At 46.9% G+C, this 22,624-nt stretch overlaps 1 protein-coding gene across 2 annotated transcripts in view; it reads right to left on the bottom strand.

Annotated features, from left to right (window-relative positions):
• Positions 1–894: 894 nt before the first annotated feature.
• Positions 895–22,624, bottom strand: part of CGNL1 (cingulin like 1) — a 77,963-nt gene continuing 56,233 nt past the window's right edge. The window contains exons 11-19 of one of the 2 annotated variants that reach the window (XM_079953184.1): positions 21,777–21,929; positions 20,197–20,367; positions 18,267–18,428; positions 15,878–15,967; positions 10,197–10,280; positions 8,492–8,616; positions 6,776–6,884; positions 5,585–5,748; positions 895–4,961 (exon numbers count right to left, since the gene is read on the bottom strand). In XM_079953184.1, coding sequence (XP_079809310.1) covers positions 4,826–4,961; positions 5,585–5,748; positions 6,776–6,884; positions 8,492–8,616; positions 10,197–10,280; positions 15,878–15,967; positions 18,267–18,428; positions 20,197–20,367; positions 21,777–21,929 — 1,194 coding nt within the window. In that variant the 3' untranslated portion in view covers positions 895–4,825. Of the gene's footprint in view, positions 4,962–5,584; positions 5,749–6,775; positions 6,885–8,491; positions 8,617–10,019; positions 10,281–15,877; positions 15,968–18,266; positions 18,429–20,196; positions 20,368–21,776; positions 21,930–22,624 lie in introns of those variants that run through there. The other variant, XM_079953183.1, reaches the window with a different exon arrangement.

Consider the following 22,624-nt stretch of genomic DNA (forward strand, 5'->3'; position numbering starts at 1 on the left):
CCTCCTACCAATCTTCATGCACAGGTATGCCAAATGGGAGAAAAAAGGAACCAAACATCACATGAAAAAAGATGGTCCATTAAGTGGATTTCATTTTGAAAGGCCTCTCCACTTTTGTCAGATTTTAACTATTACAGTGGAACCTTGGTTTTCAAATGTAATCTGTTCCAGAAGTCCGTTTGACTTCTGAAACATTCGAAAACAGGATCAAAGGGCTGGCTGCAAAGTCAATGGGGGAAAATGAAAAATGCGCCTCAGAAGTCATTCGAAAACGGAAGCATTCACTTCCAGGTTTATAGCATTCGGCTTCCAAATTGTTTGGCATCCAAGACATTCGAAAACCGAGGTTTGACTGTACTAAATTTCTCCTTTGACAGAGGACATACTGTTTTATGCAGTGCTATTTTCTGGGGATACTCAAGGCTATGCTGTACTGGCATGTTTTTTTCTAGAAGAAAAGCACTGCTTTGATGTAGTGTTATGACAGCTCCACTGCCAACCATGCCTGGTTTTTAAACAAGTTTTTGAAAAAGAGGCTTGTAGCTAGTTTTCTACTGGATTAAAAGGTTACCACCATTTTTGTTAATCTCAGTGCAGGCATAACGTGGCAACATGCTTAATACTAAAAAGGGAAGGAAAAAGCACAGGAACCCACAGGATGCTTCCATTCTCTCATTGTGAAGAGATGGAGGGAATGTTATTCATCCATTAAGCCTATTCCTGTTGACCCATTTCCATGGGGCTTATATAAAAGTTCCCACTGAACTGTCTTCCACTCTGCCACCCTTAACAATGTTCGAGATCCAACTCTGTTTGGGCTATCACTGTCCACTGGGTGCCTCTACTCTCAAGAAAGAGGGTGTTGGAATTGCACAAAGAGACTCCAAAATTGGATGATATTTAGCCAATGTAATTTTATTTCAGAATGACTAGTCCTTTACAGTTTAAGCATATCTGGAGGTAGCTGCCAGAATTATTTGATTTCCCACCTCCCCACACACAAATGGCTTGAGTGAATCAGTTTATGGGCAGAGTCCACAAGGAGATTTCTCTTGCATGAATCCTTGACATGAACAGGGACTTTGGAAGGGAACCTCCTGGTAGATTCTGCCCTATATTTCTGGAAGGACAGCTGAACACTAGTGTAAAATAATGTATATATGATAGTTTCAGAACAAACATAAAACCACAAGAGGTAGCCTCTATTGATTGTCAACACAATAGACTTCCAGTTTCTTTTTCCCTTCTAAAAATGCTGTCCGAGTATGGTGCAATCTGCCTCCTACAGATATTAGTGACAATCCTCTCGATGCTGATGGGCTGGAACGGAGAGAGAGGACTGAAAATAACACTGTTTGGCAGGAACCACAATACCTACTGGAAATCCTGCACACTTACAGCACAAGTTATTCCTATTAACCAGGATGTACAGATTTCTCTTTGACTTGAGGTAGAAAACCCCAAATGCCACCTTGCCTCTCACTCATGAACACCAGGCACCAGCCACTAAGAACTTTTCCTATGCAGTTACATTGTCAAGAGATACTGTGCTGTTTCATAATTCAGATTTGTTTTCACCGGATTTGCACAGTATAACCTTCCTATTTGAACAGAAATAGTTGCCTCATATTGAGTATCATCTAGCTTCGTATGAGCTACTCTGATGGGTAGTGGTTCTCCAACATCTCAGGTGGGTTCCCCCCCCCCCAGCATACCTGAGATACCCATAACAAGTATTTTGAAAGTTCTTTACACAGTGCATAGTTAAACTATGTAATTCACTCCCAGAAGAGGTAGGGAGAGTCACTAACTTGGATGGCTTTAAAGGATGATTGAACAAATTCGTGGATGATAAGGCTATGGTTCATGGTTCTTCCTCCACCGTGGGAAGCAGCATGCCTCTGAATTCCACTTGCTGGGAATCGCAGGCGGGGAAAGTGCTGTTGCACTCAGGTCCCACTTGTGGGATTCCCATAATAGGCACCTGGTTTATCACCATGAGAGCAGCATGCTGGACTGGAAGAGCCTTTTTGACCCAAAGCAGCAGCGCTTTTCTGTGTTCATGTGGAGGGGTTAGGGACTGAACGGGGGCCCTTCTGCATACAAAGTTGGTGCTCTGGCTGTACCTAGAATCCCCTTCCCATTCCCTACAGCTGCTGCCCTATAAGATGGACCAGCCTATTCTGCCAATCAAACTTCCACAGGAAAACCACTTGGGTGCTTTCAGATTCTTTCAGACCTCCATGGCATCCCAATTCCAGTTCTCTCGAAGCCTCTACCTGCCCCTAGGAACTCTTAGCATGAACGTCAGGCTACAAAGTCAGCTGCTGCAGCAGCCCAGGAGCTGCCATTTCTAACGGGATAATCAGTGCCTGGATTTGATTTTGCTTATATGATCAAACAAACTCCACAGACTTATGTCCTCCCCTGCCCACTTTCCTTATAGTCCTGCGACTCATCTAAGGCTCCTTCTCCTATTAAAGGGTACTGCCAATTTCAGGGCTGTGGGGAATTTATTAATGTATGCACAATGGGTGGCATTCTGGAGGCTTAATTGCTTTTATGTAAGACTCAAGCCATACAAACACTGCTCTACCTGTTCCAATACAGAAGCAAAGTTTCCTTCATCAGGAATGGTTTCTTACCCTTCCTTTTTAATTGGTATCTTTGTTCCCTTAACAGTGCGACTGTGGACCTATATGCACATTTTTTTGCTTCCAAGATTTTCATTGTTATTATAACCATAGTTACTTAAAATCCCAAGTACACTTGAGACATACTTGTTTTTGTTGCTAACTAGGCAGCATTCAACTGGAGTTCATTCTCAACATCTTGAGCAATGAATTTCCAAAACTGATTAACTCCTCAAAGTTGGCCACCTATTATAATTAACATAATTCTCATGTAATTCAGCATTCATCGGTATAGCAGTTTGATGAATCAGGATGCTTCCTTTTGTAGAATACCAAAGCTGCATAGATGGCAATATGGCATTGCAATAAAACCTCTCTGTGTGTGTTTAATCCTTGCTAATCTGTTCCCCTCCTGACGATGTGGGGCTGCAGCTCCCATTAGCTCCAGTTAGCATAGCCAATGGTCAAGAATGGCTAGGGGAGCTGTAGTTTAACATCATCAGAAGGGCCACAGGTTAGCCTCCCCAGTGTACACAAAAGCATGTTTATAAAAGCCTGTAGATAAAATGCAAAGTCAGGGTGGGATAGCTGTTCCTTATACAGTATGCTTGTTGTGCAGTTCTTTGTGGTCCACAACAGTAGATCTGGTAAACCATTTAGAACAAAGTGGCTTGTTTTAGCTTCTGGTCCAAGACTGGCCATGTACACATTAGCAGCTTAAAACACAGCGAGGTTGCTTCCCCCAATCCCATGTGTTTCAAGTTGCATTTGCATGTTGCTGTGCACACCAGAGATTGGGTGGACCTGATGCACATTACCTGTTGGGTTTTCTGTGCCTACAACCCCTTCTCCCCTCCCCAGAAAATCCTATTCATGAAGGTGTCATCTGCAAATGCACAATGACTGTCTCAAATGTACACCCCTCAGCTTAACTGCAGCTTAAGTTTTCAGAATCGGGATGGAAGCTGGTTTGGGGGAAATGCATCAAAAAACAGTATATCAGTTTGTGCAAAAACTTTAAGACTCATATAGAATATGGCTAACATGATGTGTACCCAGCTTCAAACACCAGAAGTGGGAGTGCATTAGAACTGGAGTAAAGAGTCGGGGATTCTGTACCTGGCTGTAGCAGGAAATCACCTGGTTCTTTTGCTCTCAAGGGCTTTGCTGGGTCAGAATGAAACGGACCAACTGAAAATAGGGGGGCTTTGTTGAGGAAAAAATAAGTTGCAAATCCAGAGGAGAACCGTTTTTTCTCTACTCATTTTTCATGAACAGCAGAGGATTTAGATGTGAGAGAAGCTCAAGGCACCACAAACTGCTGTACTTCCATATGTCAGGAAAGCCTTGCTGAGATCCATGGGAGCTCATTCCTGTGGAGGTCATCGCTCCTGGGATGCAGACCTAGCTCCAAAAATTCTCTTTCTTCACTGAAACGGCAGGATCAGTATGAAAGACACAGTGAGTGCATCCACACACTCCTGAAAACCAAGGACGGGACTGGAATAGCAGCATCCAAAGTTTCTGGCTCAAAACCTGTTCTTTATGTTCTATGAGCCCTGGGAATAAAAGCTTTTCTAACCCTCCCACAGAGTCTCGCTTGCTTGGAGACCTAAAACCTTGCTTGCTGAATACTTGGAATGTAAGGCTTTTTCAAGCTGAAAAATAGTATGATATTTCAGCAGAGATTTCAGTACTTTGCATGTGCTCTATAAAAACGGGAAGCTTTACAAAAATAGCTATAGTGTGATCAATTAAAACATCTAATTTAAAATATGTACATTCTATACAGTTTCCTCTAGTTACATCAGTTAAATACGCCTTTTCTCTCTTAAAAAAAAATCTAGCATCCATGTCAGATGGATGCAGTTTAACCACGCTTAGAAACAGAAGGCGCTGGCTCCTTAGGACACAATTTTAGCAACCATCCTATTTCTGCTGAGAAACGTCATCCTAATTTAGTGGTGTACTCTCTATGGCTGCAGGCAGCTTTGGGTTTGGAAAGCAAATCCTTTGTGTTTTAGGCTGTTTATTTCTGAAATATCTCAAGTCTGAAAATGGCACACTGTGGAGAGAGATATAAATGCCAACCAGCACCAATATTCCTGCAGCCATTGGCTTCCAGAGTCCGTAGCTCATTGCTTTTCAACAATGAAGGCTGAACATCCACAACTCATGGAACAGCTGAATTTTTAGCTTTTGATATCATCGTCCTTTAAGAATTTAAATCCTGAAGGTGCTTCATAAAGGCTCTCCCCATCAGTGCTGAAGTCGTCGTCGTCATCTTCAAGGTCATTCAGCATTTTACTAGAGGTCTTTTTGTGCCTGCTAAAGCAAAAATATATAAACATGTTAGTGTGGCTTTATAAGCTGGCTGTCAATATTTGGACTGCTTTCATGATGTATTTTAAAGACGCTGGTTGATTTGAATGAGCCATTCCAATGCCTACAAGGCTAGGAAAATAGGTGCAACTGTCTCCTCTACACCCCGGGGGGGAACACCAGAATGAGCACTGCAATCTTGGGCATGTGCCCCTTTCTGCAAAGTTCCTCTTTCTCTGAATGTTTACACAAAAATAAGCTCCTTAGAAACTCAGCAGTGAAGGTTCTGGTATGACACTTAAGTCCTACATTTTTCTGGAAGGAATTTGAGGGAAAGCTCCAAATTTGGACATTTTAAACTAGTTCCCAGCAGAGGGCTGAATGTTAGGGTACAGGGAAATCCCATCCAAAGTGCCATGGAACCCCAAAATTATAAATTTGAAGGGGCAGGGACAATCAGCTTGGTTAAGGTTTCCAAACAAAGATTCTTAGATCCAGAATGAGGAGAATGAGTTGGGTCATACAACCCATGAGCAAGGAGCCACTGTGGCAAGTGGAGCTGTGACTTTCCAGATCTTGGGAAGGGTTGATGAAAGCCTTTCTGGGTCCCAAGGCTCTTCCTTTCCCACCTGAGTTCCTTTTTGATTGCATTCAGCTGTCCTTGCAGTTGGTCATTCAAGTCAACTTGCTCTTCCAGCTCCCTCTGAAGCTTCTTCTTGGTGCTCTCAAGCCTATCTATTTCTTCTTCTGCTCCCTCCACCTGGCGTTTCATTGCTTTCAAACGCAAGCTCAGCTGAGAAATAAGAAGAAAGGGGCCAGTTAGAGCTTGGGAGGACAAGGGGTCAGTCATCTTCAGCAACCCTTGATGGAGGGCATGGAGCCTATGTGAGCAATGGAGTAATCATGGGAAATGCTATTTTTATGGTCAGAAAAAAGCTTAAGCTCAAAGCCTTTGCCAGAGGTTGGGAATTGGATCCAGATGAAGGACCTGCTCCAGAAGTGACCAACCCTCCATGGGGTCCCTTTGACCGAGTATGTATGAATGTATGCATTTTACCGTTTGGAAAATAAATGGGTCACTAAAGTGGTGCGTATCAGATGCTGCTGGATTGCAACTCCCATCATCAACATCATCACTGGCTGGGCTGGCTGGACTTGATGGGAGTCCCAGACTCTGAAGGACACCATGTGGGCAAATCCCTGCTTTAGAACAACAGAAGGCATTGGATGCAACATACAAGAAAAAGCAGAGGTGTACTCGGTGGTTTTTTCTGGGGGTACAGAAGAGTATGAGAAGAGAGAAGAGTACAGAAGAGAGCCAGTGTGCGGTAGTCTCGTAATCTGGAGAACTGGGTTCGCGTCTCCGCTCCTCCACATGCAGCTGCTGGGTGACCTTGACCTAGTCACACTTCTCTGAAGTCTCTTGGCCCCACTCACCACCCAGAGTGTTTGTTGTGGGGGAGGAAGGGAAAGGAGAATGTTAGCCGCTTTGAGACTCCTGAAGGGGAGTGAAAGGCGGGATATCAAATCCAAACTCTTCTTCTTCTTCTTCTATGCAGTACTGGCACACACACACCCAAAATGCTAAAAGTGTAGCACTTACTGTAACAACTTCATGGTGACTACCAGCGCCCTTTTTTCTTAAAAATGGAAGCCATTTCATATTGTGTGATATTTGTTATGGTTTTAGTGTCTTTAGTGAGTTCCTGGGGCGGCTCACAGTCCCAAGATGAAGGGTGAGCTATAAACTGAATAAAAGTAAATTTGGGGGACAAATCCTTGGTAACTACAATAGCCCAAGAGATGCTTTCCTTCCTTACCTGGTCCTTTTGATCTGTCAGAGAGAGATGCTCATCATCCACTTGCATCATGACCTCCTTAACTTTCTTTTCAAGCCGGCGGTTACTCAGCTGGAGGTTAGCTCGATCCCTAGGAAAAGAGAAGGGCATACTCACAGACAGCAAGGTAGGAACCAAAAAATGTTCCACTTACCTGGGAGAAGGACCTACAATTGAAAATAGATTACTCAGAGTAGAATGCAACATGGGTACTTAAGCCCTATAAATCAACCTCAGTTTGTGTAAGGGAATGTTCCTTAAAAATTCTGCAAGGTAGCATCGTACGCCTGGGCAGCTTTCACACATGACATCAATTGCCCCACAGGGCTGTTGGTGCAGCTCCAGTAGCAGGGGGACATGTTTCCATTTTTGTGGGAATGCCCCTGACATCCAAATTTTGGAGTGGTGTTTTTGAAGTATTTTTATTTTTTTTAAATACCGTATTTTTCGCCCTATAGGACGCACTTTTTCCCCTCCAAAAATGAAGGGGAAATGTGTGTGCGTCCTATGGGGCGAATGCAGGCTTTTGCCGAAGCCTGGAGAGTGAGAGGGGTCGGTACGCACTGACCCCTCTCGCTCTCCAGGCTTCAGGAAGCTCTCCGCAAGCCTTGGGAGCCCGCGGGAGTTCCCGTCGGGCTCCCTAGGCTTGCGGATAGCAGCCTGCATCTCGAAGCCTGGGGCGCGCTGCACATCGCACTCCGGGCTTCGGTTCCCCGACCTGGTTTGGAGGGTGGCGGAGGGGAGAAGCGTGCTTCTCCCCGCCGCCAGCCCCACAAGCTTGGGGGACAGCGGGGAGGTGCAACGCCGCCATCCTGGTGTTCCCCGACCTGGTTTGGGCTTCAGGCAGATATCCGCAAGGCGTGGGAGCCTGGTGGGAAGTCGCGCCGGTCTCCCAAGGCTTGCAGAGAGCTGCCTGTTCTGGGGGCTGGGGTCGGGGGAAGCTCGGGCTTCCCCCGCCCCAGCCCAGCACCTGGGGGGGAAATAATTTTTTCCCCTTTATTTTCCCCCTCCAAAACTAGGTGCGTCCTATGGGCCGGTGCGCCCTATGGGCGAAAAATACGGTACTCCATCCAAGCTTCCCCACAACTTGTCATTTTGAACTTATGGGATGATCAAACAGCAATTTTCAGATCAAATTAACTTCTTATGTGGATGCCGGGTACAAAAAGAACTTATTTGGCCCAGAAATGAAATATATTACTGGACTTAAACCTTTCGTTGTGGAATAAAAATATGTCGACTGGGTATTGCAGAGAAAATAACCCACGAATTACATTTCTCTAAGGGTAAGGAAGACCTGGAACACTTCTGTATCAAAGGCCTGTCTAGACAAGTGGGAAGGTGGGAAGTCTGCCAACCGGGGCATGGAGACAACAGCCCTTCCGTATGGTGTGTCTCCAACATGAGATATTCTGATGTCCACTGCCAGTAAGTATGGACGGTCTGCTTCTACTACCTGTTCTTCTTATATGTGGCTCTGCTGTTGTGTTATTTTTATTGGATGGGTGGATTATAAACTTTATATTGATTTGAAATATTGTAAGCGGTACCAATTTTGAAATAGGTTCAATTCTTTTTTAAGCTAACAGAGGTGGTGGGTCTCCAGTATTTAGATGAGAGGCTTGTTGCGACTCTTAAAATAGATGAATTTCTGACTGGGACATGGTGTTCCCTGGGTGGTCTTGCAGTCTGCTTTACCTCTCTTCATTCTCCAGCCGCTCCTCCAGTTCCATGATCCTGGTTTCCATCTGAACCAGAAGCCCTTCTTTGCTGGACTGGTAAGAACCTTCAAGATGAAAGATCCGGCTTTTCAGGTCTTTGTTCTAGAGTAAGAATATGCAGAGCTTATTGAGCAGGTAAGTCTGTGGACAAATCAGCAGTGCAGCACGGGGCCTGGGCAGTTGCATGCCCTAGACTTTTTGACTGGCGAATGGCATCCATCTCTTTTCCCCAGTTAATATGAGTCACACTCTGTCAGAAGAGTCTCTCATGATGATTAATGGAAACCTCTGAGGGGATTGTGGCCCACTGCTCAGATCTGACCTTCGTACCTTCCAGGTCTGATGCAAAGTGCTGTGATAACCCTGAAAGCCCTTAAGATTCCTCAGAAAGGATCAACAGTTCAGATCAACCTGCCTTTGCCTAACAATCTGCTTCACAGGCCCTGCTTAGGTTGCTGGGCACACAGAACAGGCCCTTCTCTTGAGTGACCCCACATTTGTGAAATTCAGTCCCACGGGAAATCAGGGAAACTTCACCCCTTTATATGTTGAAATGGGCCTTAAAGACCCACCTCTTTTGGTGGCTTTTACTGGCTGGCAGAAACTGTTGTGGATATGGAAGTTATAGATGTGAAGTTTCTGTATTTCACAACATGTAGTGAAAGTCTTGCTGAAGATCACGGGTGCTGACTTGAATAAAATATTGGGGGGGGCCTAGCTAAGCCCCGCCTCACATAATCACAATACACAGTGCACACAAACCCTATTTGAATGGCAATGGCCATCAACCTGGGGGGGAAGTCAAATACTTTAGGGGGGGCGGAAGGGACCTTGGCCCGTAGGAGTTGGCTTCTATGCTGAAGCTACACAAACACAAAGAAAATAGTGGATCCTTTGGAGAAGGAAAAACACACACGTAGGGATCATCCACATTTCAGATACTGCCGCACTTTTCAGACACAGATCTGCACTTTAAAGCTCTTTGTCATTTTGCTCCAGTTCAGTGGTAAAACATGGGTTTTCATGAGGAAAGCGCTGGGACAAAAACAAAAACAGAAAATGCTTGGACAATCTGCAGAAAACTCGATTGCCATTTTCTCCAATTCAGCAGGCAAACGCAGGGAAAGTGCTGGGCCAAAAAAGAAACTGCTCGGACACAGAGCTTCAAAGCCTGGACCTGTGCCTGGTGGGACAAAAGGATGTCTGGCTGAGCCTTTAGTTTTGGACAGCTAAGATGCATGTCCACCACTAGGTGGCACTCTGCTCCTGAAGTGTTTAAGCTGGGATGGCTATGGGTGGATTTTTCCTGTGTAATTTCCAAGAGAAGAGGCACTGGTGTCCAACCCCCCTGCCAGGAGGCAGCTCTGCTCCTTAACCCTGAAGGTGTGGGCCTAGGCAAGCCTTCCCCAACCTGATGCCCTTCAGCTGTTTTGGAGAACACCCAGCAGCCCTGGCCAGCACAGCCATAAGATACTGGGAGTACAACTGTGGGTGTGGCAGCCCAAACTATCTGAAGGGATCTAGGCTGGGGGAGGCTGAGCCAGGCTCTGCCCACTCCATGGCACTGGGAGTGCACTCAGTACACAGTCTGGGGCACTGCCTGCTAACATCCATATTTCCCATTGTCCAGTCCTGGCATCAAACACCCCAAGCCTGAATACAAAACAAGTCGCAATCCTTGCCTGCCTCTCCAGCGAAATCTTGTCACATTCCAAGTCTTGCCTCGCAGCCCTTTCCTGAAGTAGCTCACTCCGCATTTGCTCAATCTGTAGGCGATAAGCAAAAAAGAAAAGAAAAAAGGCTGAAACCTCCAAAGGGTAGCAACCTAGCAACACGTCTTAACACTCTCCTCTACAGCTCCAGGCAGTGCCGTAGAATTGCAGCCACTAAAAAGAGACCCGCAGGTGGCTCAGACCCAAGCAGGCCTATCCAGTCCAGCTTCCCACAGTGGTGAACCAGGGGCTTCCTGAAAGCCACCAGCAAGGCACAAGGGCAACAGCATGTCCCCAGGTGTGATACAGTGGTACCTCAGGTTACAGACACTTCAGGTTACGGACTCCACTGTAATGGTTCTAGGGGGTTGCTCGTGCGTAAGTCATCGCCACACCTGGCTGAGTTACCTGGGTGAACCCTTTCTGTCCAGACAGCCACCCATCCGTGGCAGTCTCAATCGCTGGCAGAATCCGTCAGTGGGCGTTTCTTGAACTTCTTCCAGCAAAGAAGTTCTTTGACGCCAAGTCTCCGCCTACTCTCCCTGCGCGGAAGCCTTCTGCGCAGGGAGGGTGTGGGCAGCGGAGGACCCGTGCTCTCCTCGCTGGTCTCCGGTGAGGAGTCCTGGAGCCTTCTCTCCGATTCCCCCATCTGCCCGCCTTCTCCACTGGTGCTACGCTGATTTCCTTCCCCAGCAGATGAGCTGTCCCTCTTCCTGCTGGGACCCTCTCCACCATCCCTCTGGAGCCCTCTCTCCTCCTTTGGCTCCGATGGCAGTTCCCTGACATCCACTAACCCAGAAATATTACCTCGGGATGAGAACGGAAATTGTGCTCCGGCGGCGCGGCGGCAGCAGGAGGCCCCATTAGCTAAAGTGGTGCTTTAGGTTAAGAACAGTTTCAGGTTAAGAACAGACCTCCAGAACAAATTAAGTACTTAACCCGAGGTACCACTGTACTCAGCAGCTGGCCTTGCCTCTGATCCTGAAAGTAGTACACAACCATCATGGCTAGTAGTCAACCCACTTGGCCACAGCTAAGGGCATTTCCAGTCTGAAATGGGCAGAAAGGGCACAAGTGGTGGGAAGGGCAGCATGAATATTAGTATGAGGATGGACGAGGATGGGAAAGAAAGGAGCATCAGGCTTGCCTTGTGGAAAAAGAAGCCAGATGGGAGGAGAGTAGAAATTGTAGCTCAATGTAGCCCAGCACACACTTTGCAAGAGGTCCCAGGTTAATCTCCAGAAGCACCTCCAGTTAAAAAAGGCTCAGGTCGCAGGTCAAAGGTGACAGTGCTGAGATGAACTAATAGTCTGGCCCGGTGTAAAGCTGCTTCTGAAGGAGGGAGCTATTCCTGACCCAAGGGAGCAGTGGGGAGGGCAAAGACCAAATGGTGGGTTTGGGTGAAGACAAAAGGGGCTGGCAAAGGAGGAGCTTAGCCACAGAAGGGGGGGGTCAAGAAGGGGCATGAAGTGGGGGAAGTAGAGCTTGGGAAAGCAAAGTCATTTTCTGAGGGTAAAAAACATAGCCACACAAAGACCGAGAGAGAGATGGAATGAGATACTAGCCAAAGATACCAGCGCCATTTTATAGGAAAATGAGGACAAAGAGGATCCCAGTGGAAGGTTCAGTTTGACATCATATCCAAGACACAGGGTCTGGGAAGACCCTTGCAGGAGCTCTGGACTGTGTCCAGGTTTTAAGGATATTAAACTACTTTTGGGGCAGTTCCCTACAATGTGTCCATCCCAATGTGCACCAAATTCCAAATGACAGCATATGCTCTCCAGATGCCCACACATACACACCCCAAGTACCATGAACTTCTGAAACCATTGTTCTTGTCTGGACATTGGAAGATCTTGTTATGGAGTGCCCACCGTCCCTACTTCCATCTTTTACAAGGCCCTTTTATTGGGGTCATGCAGAAAACTCTGCTATAATTGCTCCAGGAGGCCCAGACAAAATGAAAGAAAATTCTGAAAGGGAGGGGGGAATTAATGAGCAACTAATTAAAGATGCAGCTTTTAAATGGATGATGTTTGTCAGCGGGCTTGGATGTAGCTGGTCACAGTGAGGTTCCAGACACTGAGCTATTGTGTCCTCTGTGTGCTCAGAGGCTGTGAAAAATGTGGGCGGCCATCCCTGGGTCTCACATTAGGGATGGATGTAGGACAGCAAGGGGCACTGAGGTGATGGATGCTGCTGCTGTGGTGGTTGAAGGATGCTTCTGTGTAGAAGGGTCAACACAGTATTGTCTATTGGTGGACATTTCCCCAAGGGCTGCCTGTGGTGCCAATCTCACTGTGCCCAATGCTGGGGGGGTCTGAAGCAGGGGTCTCGTCAGGGTTTGCTGGGCTTCTCTGAATTGCAACCTTTGGTGCGGCTCTCAAGGGGTGTTAACTGAGCTGTGGGCCACGGGAGGGTCTTGTTCTTCCTTGGTGGAGACAGTGCTTTTTTGGGGGGGATACGCAGGGGTACGCATACCCCTAAACATTTTGTGAATCTAACGGGAGAAGAAACTAAAAATGTTAAAAAAATTAGTTTCTTCTCTAGCACGGTGAATCGTCAGTTCCGTTGCTACCCCCGATGGCAGCCTCATTTCCTGTCACGGTGTTTCCCGAGACTCCCACAGAAGCAAGCATTTAATGTGTGAAGTAGGAGTTGGAATCTAGCATAGTGATTGGTCAGTATAGTTGTTACCACCTCCAACGGCAGATTCATTTCCTTTCCTGGTGTTTCCCGAGTCTCAGACGGAAGTGAGCGTTACTGCGAGCTGTCAGCTGTGTAATATGAGGTCATGCATGTTCTTTGTACTTTTGTCCATTTACTGTATTTATTTTCCCCAATTTGCACTATTAAATGGTGACTTTCTTGAGTCAAAATGAGAGTACCCCTAAACATTTTTTAAGGAAAAAAGATGGGTGGAGAAGATCAAATTTGGTGAAGGATCTAGGCAGGGGTCAGCAAACTTTTTCAGCAGAGTACCGGTCCACTGTCCCTCAGACCTTGTGGGGGGCCGGACTATATTTTTGGGGGGAAATAGGAACGAATTCCTATGCCCCACAAATAACCCAGAGATGCATTTTAAATAAAAGCACATATTCTACCCATGTAAAAACACGCTGATTCCCAGACCGTCTGCAGGCCGGATTTAGAAGACGATTGGGCCGGATCCGGCCCCCGGGCCTTAGTTTGCCTACCTTTGATTTAGGGGCAGGTTTCTGATAGCCCCAGACTGGCACATCTTGGCCACTAGGACAGAAGAAACATGGGCCTACTGTGCCCTTCTGAATTTTTTTATCTTCTCCTCCCCAATGCATCAAAGATGTTCTAATTCTATGACAAGCACAAGCATGAACTGCACCGCTTCAGGTAGCAGCTGCTGCAGCTGGAAGGGAGGCCCATTGAAGAGCAAGCATGTCCGGTCCAAGGGGCCTTTATTAGAGAGCTTGGTGCTTTGGGTCTGTTTCTGGACAAGGCGCAGCTGTGGAGTTCGTTGTCAAGGGGAAAAGTAATTTGATTTCTAATAATAGCCTTAAGACGGCTGCAGCCGCTGTCTTCCGTCTCCCACTGGACACACGCACGTCTCACTAGTCCTCAAGAGGGGAAAGCCAGGAGAAAATAAAGCCTCAGCCCTCCCTGTTTCCTGGGCCGCCTGACTCAGCAGAAACACTCAGCTGCTCAATAAAGGGAGCTAATAGAAGCCTGGATGCCTCTCTGGCCAAAAAAGAGCCGGCACTTCCCACATTTTCATCTGCCTGCTCCACGCACCTGCGTCAAGTGAGGAGCAGGTGTGCAGCATCCACTGGGACTGCTTTGCCAAAAGAAGTGAATGACAGCCCTGCCAATGTAACTTCATCCTTTGCTCATTTACTGTGCCATCGCTATGGAAACAGGCCCCTCAAGAGAAGCTGCTCCGGAGTCAATTAATTCATGTTCAGTCGGCTTTATTTCTTTGGTCGTCCGTCTCCCGGCCGCAGTTGTTAGTTGCTGCAGGACGAGAATGCATCCAGGCAGTAGGGGAAGAAGGGCTGCTGTTGAATGCTGGCCACTGGCACAGTGGCATTGCCAAAGAAGGCTCTCTCATATCCACAGCTGGACTCGGGTTCAAGTCACCCCTGCAGGCTTTGCAAATAATAATAACACAGGGTTTTGTTCCTGCTGATAGTGCCATCCTCAGCATTGATTCTGGGTGGTGTCTCTTTACTCAAGGTTTAGGGACTGACTAAACAAAATGACACATAAATACAACTGGTTCTCCCATCTCCTTACATTTTTGCAAAAGCAAGCCGCATGTTCCCTTCTCCTCTTTACACTCCAGCTCGAATGCCAACAACACAGTGGGCATAATCCAGGGAACACAATCCAGGGCCCTGGAGTCCCACAATCACATTTCAATTATTTCTTTCCTCTCAAAGCCACCTGAAGGATGGGGCTATGAAGAAGCTACAACTCTCACCTGCTGAGCTGGAAGAGCTGCCATTAACTTCGAAGCAGAAATGTGCAGCTTCTCAATCATGACGAACAGCAGTTTAAGAAGTTAAATGCGCCATAAAACTTAGGCAATATTTTCTATTTAATGCCGATCACTCTACAGATTAGTCTCCATTAACTTCATATTAAGGGAGCTTGCCAGCAATGGGGGAGGGGAGTTTCCTGGGTCACCCAAAGGTTTGCCAACTTTTCAGTCAGCCCCTGCTGCTGTCACTTCAGCAGCAATTAGCAAGTGGTAACAACATTTAGCTTCATCCATGCCATGGAAATGACACCTGCACATCGCCACAGCCCAAACCTTTGTTAAAGGCACAGGGGCAAACGGGGCTGGGTCAGTTGGCACCCTTAATCAACGATGTTGACCAAAACAAACCCATTATTAGTCCTTGCTTTATTGTGAATGTTTAGCAGACCCTGAAATAGTCTCCTGGGAATCCATCCTTTGGCCATCCTAGTGTTGACTCAGAACAAGGAAAACTTTGTAACTCGTATAAAATTAGGGGCTCCAGAGCCTTTGGGACAAACACCTATTTTGCCCTGACCCAACACCCCGCCTCCCAACTTACATAATATGCTGCTGGTCAGAAAGTTGGTGGTTTGCGTTTCCTTTAAAACTTCTGATTAAAAACTACAGCTACATCCCTTGAAGGCTACCTCCACTCCATGATCCCAGGCAAAGAATAGGCTGCAGCATCCCCACTGAACACTGGCATGGTCTGTGGGTCCAATAAGGGCCCCCTTGCCCTAGCCCCACAAAATGCTGCATAAATACAAACAACTTTTAAGCAGGAGAGAGGAAGGAAGAGGAGAAGGCTTGTACATGCCCAATTCAAACCCACAAGAAACAGAGAGATTCATTGCCAGCTGATGCTGCTGACAGAATGCTGGACTCACATTCCTGGCACGGCCCCGAAACTCACCCTAGGCCAGTCCTACTCTCCCAGTGCAACCTGCCACACAGAGTAGCTGCAAGGATTTCACAGGGCAATCGTCTTGTATGCTGTCTGGAGGAGAATGTGAATGGAATCCCTAGAAACACAGCTGAGTAGTGGCTGGTGGGTTGGGCCCAATTAGAGAACTCCAGAGGATTGTCAGGAATCTTAATGTGCTCCCTCCAGCCAGAGCTGCCCAGTGGAGAATTCCCCCTGCTCAGGTACCTGCTCTCTGCACCTGCTGATCCTTTCAGACAAGATGTCTGAATTGTTCCGCTCCTCTTCAAGCTCGAGTTCCAGCTGGGACATCTTGTACTAAAAGAGATGACACAACATTGGCTCAGTGGCTGAGAGTGGGAAGAAGGAGTAGCAGTGGGTGACCAAGGCAAACTTGGGAATATAAGAATTGAGGACTAGAAACTGGGTGAGGACCAGTGTTTTTTACCAGGAAAATGGTCTGGTACTCACCGTACCACTCAAAGGCGCGCCAGCCTTGCTCCCGAAAGAGGCAAAGTCCCACATGCGCCCCTACAGCAGCTGTAGCATCTCCCCTGGCGACACAGCCACATGAGGAGACAGGCGTTGAGGCGGGAAGAGGAGAGGGAAACGGCGCCTGTGCGGTGGGACGAGGCACCAGAAGCGCCTTCCCTGCATGGCTTCTTTCCCTCAACCCCTTCCTTTCCCTTCTCAAAGCTCATTGGCTGCTGGCGCTTCCCGCCTTTGCAAATCATGCCCCCAATGGCTTGCAGAGTTGCCGGTCACTGCTCCCCACCCACCCACCCAGAAACCAGCTGTCAGTCACCTTCCATATAACAGTCTCTCTCACTGGTCAAATCAGAGTGGGCAGAGGAGGCAGTGGACTCAGGGAACAGCCGGGGTGGAGATGGGATTGGCTGAATAACCTGCCATGATGACAACAGCAATGACAACTATGATGTTTGTCACTGGCAATGCTAAGAAACTGGAGGAAGTGGGAAGCAGGGAAACGGGATCTTGGAAACACTTCCAAGGTGCAGAGGACTGAGCAGCCCCCAGTCATTGTTCTCCTGCTTTAAGCTGCTGGAAAACAGTGCTGGTGCTGCATACTGACATGGAGCAACAGGGGGAAAAGCACTGGTGAGGACTGTGCGCTCCCAAGTGTTTTTTTTTTTTTTAAATTTTTTATTAAATTTTGACATAAATATATTTCACAAACATACAAAAGACAAAATGAAAAGGAAAAAACAGAAAAAGAGAAAAAAACAAACAAACAAAACATGAAATACATACAACTTTGATGACATTGTTCGACTTCCCTTTATCTCGATTTCGGAAATTATTATCTTGTTTATCTATCTGCTGTGTCTATTCCTTAATAAAACTTTTTACGTAGTAAGTGTTATCTCATGCCTACTGTGATTTCTATAAGTACATATGTGTTTCTGATCAACATTTTAATTTTCCCCTTGTCTCTATTTCCATATATATCCTAAATTTATCCCATTCATTGTTAAATTTTGCACTTCTTTGATTTCTTATTTTCTGTGTCAATTTAGCCAGCTCCAAATAATCGGATAATTTAAGTTGCCACTCCTTTAGTGCTGGGATTTTTGGTGTTTTCCAGTACCAAGTGTTTATCTCCGGAATGGGGAACATGTGGGTCTCCAAAGGTTTATTGGGCTCCAACTCTCATCAGCCCAACAAGCATGGTCTATGGCCAGGGATGCCGGCAATTATAGTCCAACATTAACTAAAGGGTCACAGGCTCCCATCTCTGGCTTACGTTGATCATCATTCAATATCTCTCAAGCTGAAAGGAATCAGCAACTGGATGTGAAATCCCCAAAAAATTCTCTGGGGCAGTTCTTTAGGGCAACCAGAGTTTCATTCCCCTCAGCCATGATGGCAGCATCACATGAAGAACCCCGGAAAACCAGAGGTCCACATCTGACACAGCCCACAGAGTGGGCAGCTTTTCCAGACCAAGGGCAGTCTTCCCAGTTCCCCTTCCTGGAAAAGGGGTCGGTGATGCCTCGGGGGGCTTCTACATACTCAAGCAGAGCTGTGAGTGCCAAAACATAGCTTAGCTGCTGTTTTATGATTCTACTGTCATCTTTTTGTAATACTCCCTTGGAAACAGTCTTTGAAAGGAGGTGTGGAAATGTGGCAGGGGGTGAGGGGAAGAGAAAAGGACTGGGCTGAATGTACCAGCAACCTCAAGGGGCACTTAGAGGGGCAACATTTGATGGAGTGTAAATAGAGCAGGGTGAGATTTGAAACATGCACTCCCTTGCAGCTCTGTGTGTAGGGTGTGTTTCTGTGGGTGCTCTGTGTCCCAGTGCCAGGGACGGCCTGCTCCAGTTCAAATAGCCAGCTGATCACATCTGGGCAACATGTCTTTCCCTCTCCCGAAAGAAGGGAGGAAGGAAACATGTAAGCAAAGACCAAGCAGCTAAATAGTCTTGTGTGAGACAAGCGAGAGAGCCAATCAAACCAAACCTCATTGGCCTCTGGTGATGCTTATGGAAAGGAGATAGAGCTGGAGTCAGTCCCCCTCCCCGTGTTCATCTTCCTGGTGGTGCCTGAAAAGATGACTCAGCTCTGTCCCACCCTCCACCCCACTCATCTCACCTACCTCCATGATCTTGTCCTGTCTTGCTCTATCTTCTTTCAGGTGATTTTTGGCCTCCAGTTCATATTCCAAGGCTTTCAAAGTCTGTTCCAGAAGCTGTGTTTTGGTAATAGCCTCATCTTGAGCTCTCTGGTGATCTCGTAATTCCTTTTCCATAAAATGCATCTGAAAGAAGAAGAAGAAGAAATTGTGGGCTAAAGACCCCCCTGGGTAGGAGGCAATCACTAGTCTGGTCTGTTGCGGAAAGAGAAACTTATAGGGCAAAGTAAATCCATCTTGCATTTTCCAAGTACAGATTCATGGGCCCATCTGCTTTGATAAGCCTGACATCCCTCCAAGCCTGATTCAAAGGTGAGAAAGGGCAGTGGATCCCCATAAGGCTAACTGCCCACCCCTTGAACAAACCACCTTGCCCTGTGCAGGAATCCTGGCCCAGTGTAGCAAGCAAACCCATTTGGGAGGTGTCTTGTGAAAATTCACCTGTCCAGCCAACACTGAAAGCAGCTTAACCATTTTGGGGTGCCTGCTCCAGTTTGAGAAGAAGAAAGTGATTGTTGAGATATGGAGAGAGCAAAGAAAGGAACTGGTTACAGAAAGAAATACCAAATAAGGCAGCTCTATTTTCTCAATATCAGGAATCTTTGGCCACATTTGTTAAGCAAAGGGCATTGCCCAGATCAGCAAGTAAAAAAACTCACCCCAGCCTCCTGGGACAACCTTCCCCAAACCGGTATCTACCATATGTTCTTGACTACAATTCCCATCACCCTCATCCAGTACAGCTGTATGATGCTAGGACTGATGGGAGTTGTAGTCATAGAATCATAGAGTTGGAAGGGACACCTAGTCCAGCATCCATGGCAGATGGCCATCCAACCTCTGCGTACAAATCTCCAAAGCATCTCAAGGGGACTGGATTGAGGAAGGTTGTCTAAAGGAAACGGGAACATGGGAGCAAGAGAGGCAAGGCAAATGAAGATCCAGCCGTTTGTGCAAAGCTACAAGATATCTGGACGTTGTGGCTCATTAAGCAAGCCAAAAGAGAAGCACAGCTGTGTACAAATTGCCTTTGGTGGTGTGTTCTGTGCTCGTGGACTTTCTTGGGTGACTTTGTGAGCACCTCATGTGGAAAAAGATTATTTGAATATAATACCACTTCCAGATTCAGAATCTTAGATTTCTGTTCACAGATACAGCTCTAGATATAGTGTGCAGATTAACAATCTCCATGTAATGTTTCCACGTGGAATCACTCACGCAGAGACTTTTTTTAAAGTCCAGGCTCTTTCATGAGCAAAGTCTGTTAAGTCAGAACTTGCACTTCTTAACTGTTTGTCTCAGTGATCTTGCATGATTTCCTTCCAGCCACAAGATGGCAGCATGCCAATGGCTTTTTGGGGAGACAGGCGTGGGATGGGATAAAAAACATTCTAACTAAACTATCTCCTAGTTTAGCAAGCCTTAGATAATAACTCAGTAACCCTGGACAGCAAGCCAAACCCTCCCTTCTTCCTGGAGCTCGTTTACATGATCAGTGACCCTTTAAGCTCATTATAGGATTTACAGTCAGTTACTGAATCATGCTGGAATACAGGTTTCTTGTTGGACCACTTTGCCCAGGGAGGTTCCTGTGTAAATCATAACACAGAAAATGGCCCGTTTTCAAAGATGAACAAGCCACATTCTTTTATATCCTCCACTGATAAGTTCTCAAATTTTTTTAAAACACTGAAGCTTGCTCAATGTGTCTGTTCTTACCTCTCTCTTGACCATGGGAGACCAAAACAGGACACTTGCTGGCAAGGACTTGGATGGAGCTAACTTGGGTGAGATTGGGATTTCTCTTTCTCTCTCCCTGCCACACCCCCCCCCCAGCAAAGTCCACATTGTCCCAGAGAATCAGGATGATTCTTCCAGACTGAGGAGCCATTACCTCTTCTTGCATCTTGAGGGACGCCAGGTGGGCCTTTTCCAGCTCCAGGTTTTTGTCTTTCAGCTGCCTGTGTGTCTCGGAAAGCTCCCGGCGATTCTTCTCCTTGTATTCATCAAGCTGGTTTTGGAGCTCCAGCGTCGATGTTCGTGAAACCTCAGTGATTTCTGCCATCTAGCAAAAAATGGAAAGGAAGCATTAGCAAGAAACAGGAAGCAATCAAAAGATGCCCATAGCAGGCTCCCATCATCACTCCAACTACGAAATGGCATATCCAAAAACATTAGGCCAGGGGTCAGCAAACTTACCATGCCTCGGGCCAGTGTCTCCAGCGCCAATCACGCGGTGGGCCGGAGGGCGGGGGAGCGCGTGCCCATATGCATGCGCACACTCTATTTCCAGTGCTCCTCTGACCCGGAAGTGGGCAGCTGCACAGTGCAGTGCCGGTAAGAGCGGGCGGCGGCAGTCACCACGGTCCGGATAAATGAGTCCCTTGGGCCTTATCCGGCCCGCAGGCCTTAGTTTGGGGACCCCTGCTTTAGGCTGAATACAGAAGCCCAAAGAGCAAATCACAGACTGGTGGTTTCTCAGCTTGTGTTGCTCACAAATTACCATCTAAAGTGAGAGGTGGGTGGGGAACTTCTCTGGTTCTCCAGATGCTGCTGGAGCCCCAACATCCATCAGCCCTGGCAGCCAGCATGGCCAATGGTCAAGGATGATGGGAGTCGCAGTCCAAAAGCATCTCGGAGGGCACCAGGCTCCCCACCTCTGCTATAAAGTCTTTGAATAGTGTTTGTAGAGACACAGTGGCTACTTAAACCGTGGGGACTTGGCCTGGCTCTCAGCACTGGTGGGTGAGCATGCAAGTGGCAGTTCCAGGAGTGCTGGTTGGCAATGAGAAGGGCGAGTGAGTGGCCCAGGAGAAGGCCTGAGACAATGGTCTCATCTGGCTTCATGAAATGGCTAATAATAGTTCATTTTGCATTTTTAAAGATAACTCTTAAGGTTACACTGAACACTACCTTCATCATACAAGCAGAAAAGTGGTTCTAAACATTTAAAAAACGAAGCTGTAAGTAATTATACCAAGAAAAGGAGCAGCAAAGAAGGGCTGTGGGTTGGAATGGAAAGCTGGGGGGAGGAGAGACAAAGGGCAGTCATTCTGACTAATTCATGTTATGCTGCCTTTTTAAGAGCTGGCATAGGTGTGTTTCTTTGGCTGTGCTTGCTGCAGCCAGCCCTGAGGCCGCTGGGTTAAAAAAAAAAACAGCAAGAAATGTGTTGTTCTTAAGTTTTGCTGGAAATAAATCACCAGGTTTGCTGACATTTCAGGCCCCAGATGAAGTGCTGTCCGTTTCCTGCAGTTTTGCGCTAGGGATAGATGGCTGTGTTCCTGCCCCAGCTGCAACTCCTGCTCTAAAAGCGCCTATTGATCTTCCCTGGGTCCCAAACATTAAGTGCAAAGTTCACATTTCACTTTCATTTGTACCTCTTTCTCTCTTTCTCTCTAACCCTTTTGTACAATTTGGTCTTTTATTTTCTCTCCCCCTGCCCTTGATATTTAATCTCCAGCCAGCTCGTACCTCCTTGTGTAACTTCTCAATAGTCTTGTCCAGTTGCCACCTCTCATTCTCTAATTCACTCTTCATCCTCTTTAACTGATCCTTCTGGTTAGCTTCATCTTTCAGCCGGTCAGTTAACTGTTGCAGCTCCTGGTTCAGCCGGCTGACGTCCTTCTGCAACCATGAAAAAAAGCCACCGTGTGAGATGCTCTCTTGCAATTTTTTTGATCTATGCACTTAACATTCTTCCAAGAAATGAGAGCAAATGGGGGGGGGGGAGAATCCCTGCTGTAACAAGAAACTTTTTAAAAAATAAATCAGAGAAGGGGTCCTCCGATTTAAGTTCCCTGGCGCAGGGACCTGGGCTTTTAATGTTGCTCTGTGGGCACAATCAGTATTTTAAAGGTTAAATACAGAGGTTACATTGTAAGTAAAGTACCGCCAAGCACATATCACACCCAGAAGCACACCTAGCATTTGACTGTGTTGAGCACCAGGGAAGTGCAAATTCAGTGCGCGAAACGGACAATGGTGAATCAAGGGCATTTATGTAAATGTGGGTTCATGTGCTGCACACGCCCGGCCCCCCAAAAAACTCACCCTGCTCAATGTGTACAGTTCATATTCTGAATCTGATTGTTTAGGTTTCCCCCCACCCCAGTGGGGAAAGCATGGGGCAAATGAGACTCCTCAGCAGCACAAGTAAAGCTAGGAGGGGTCACTCTTATGTCTTTAAAGGTAAAGGGACCCCTGAACATTAGGTCCAGTTGTGGATGACTCTTGGGGTTGCAGCGCTCATCTTGCTCTACTGGTCAAGGGAGCCGGCGTTTGTCCACAGACAGCTTCCAGGTCATATGGCCCAGCATGAC

The sequence above is a fragment of the Podarcis cretensis genome (genome assembly GCF_951804945.1).
Source record: "Podarcis cretensis genome assembly, chromosome: 14".
NCBI classification, from domain to species: Eukaryota; Metazoa; Chordata; class Lepidosauria; order Squamata; family Lacertidae; genus Podarcis; species Podarcis cretensis.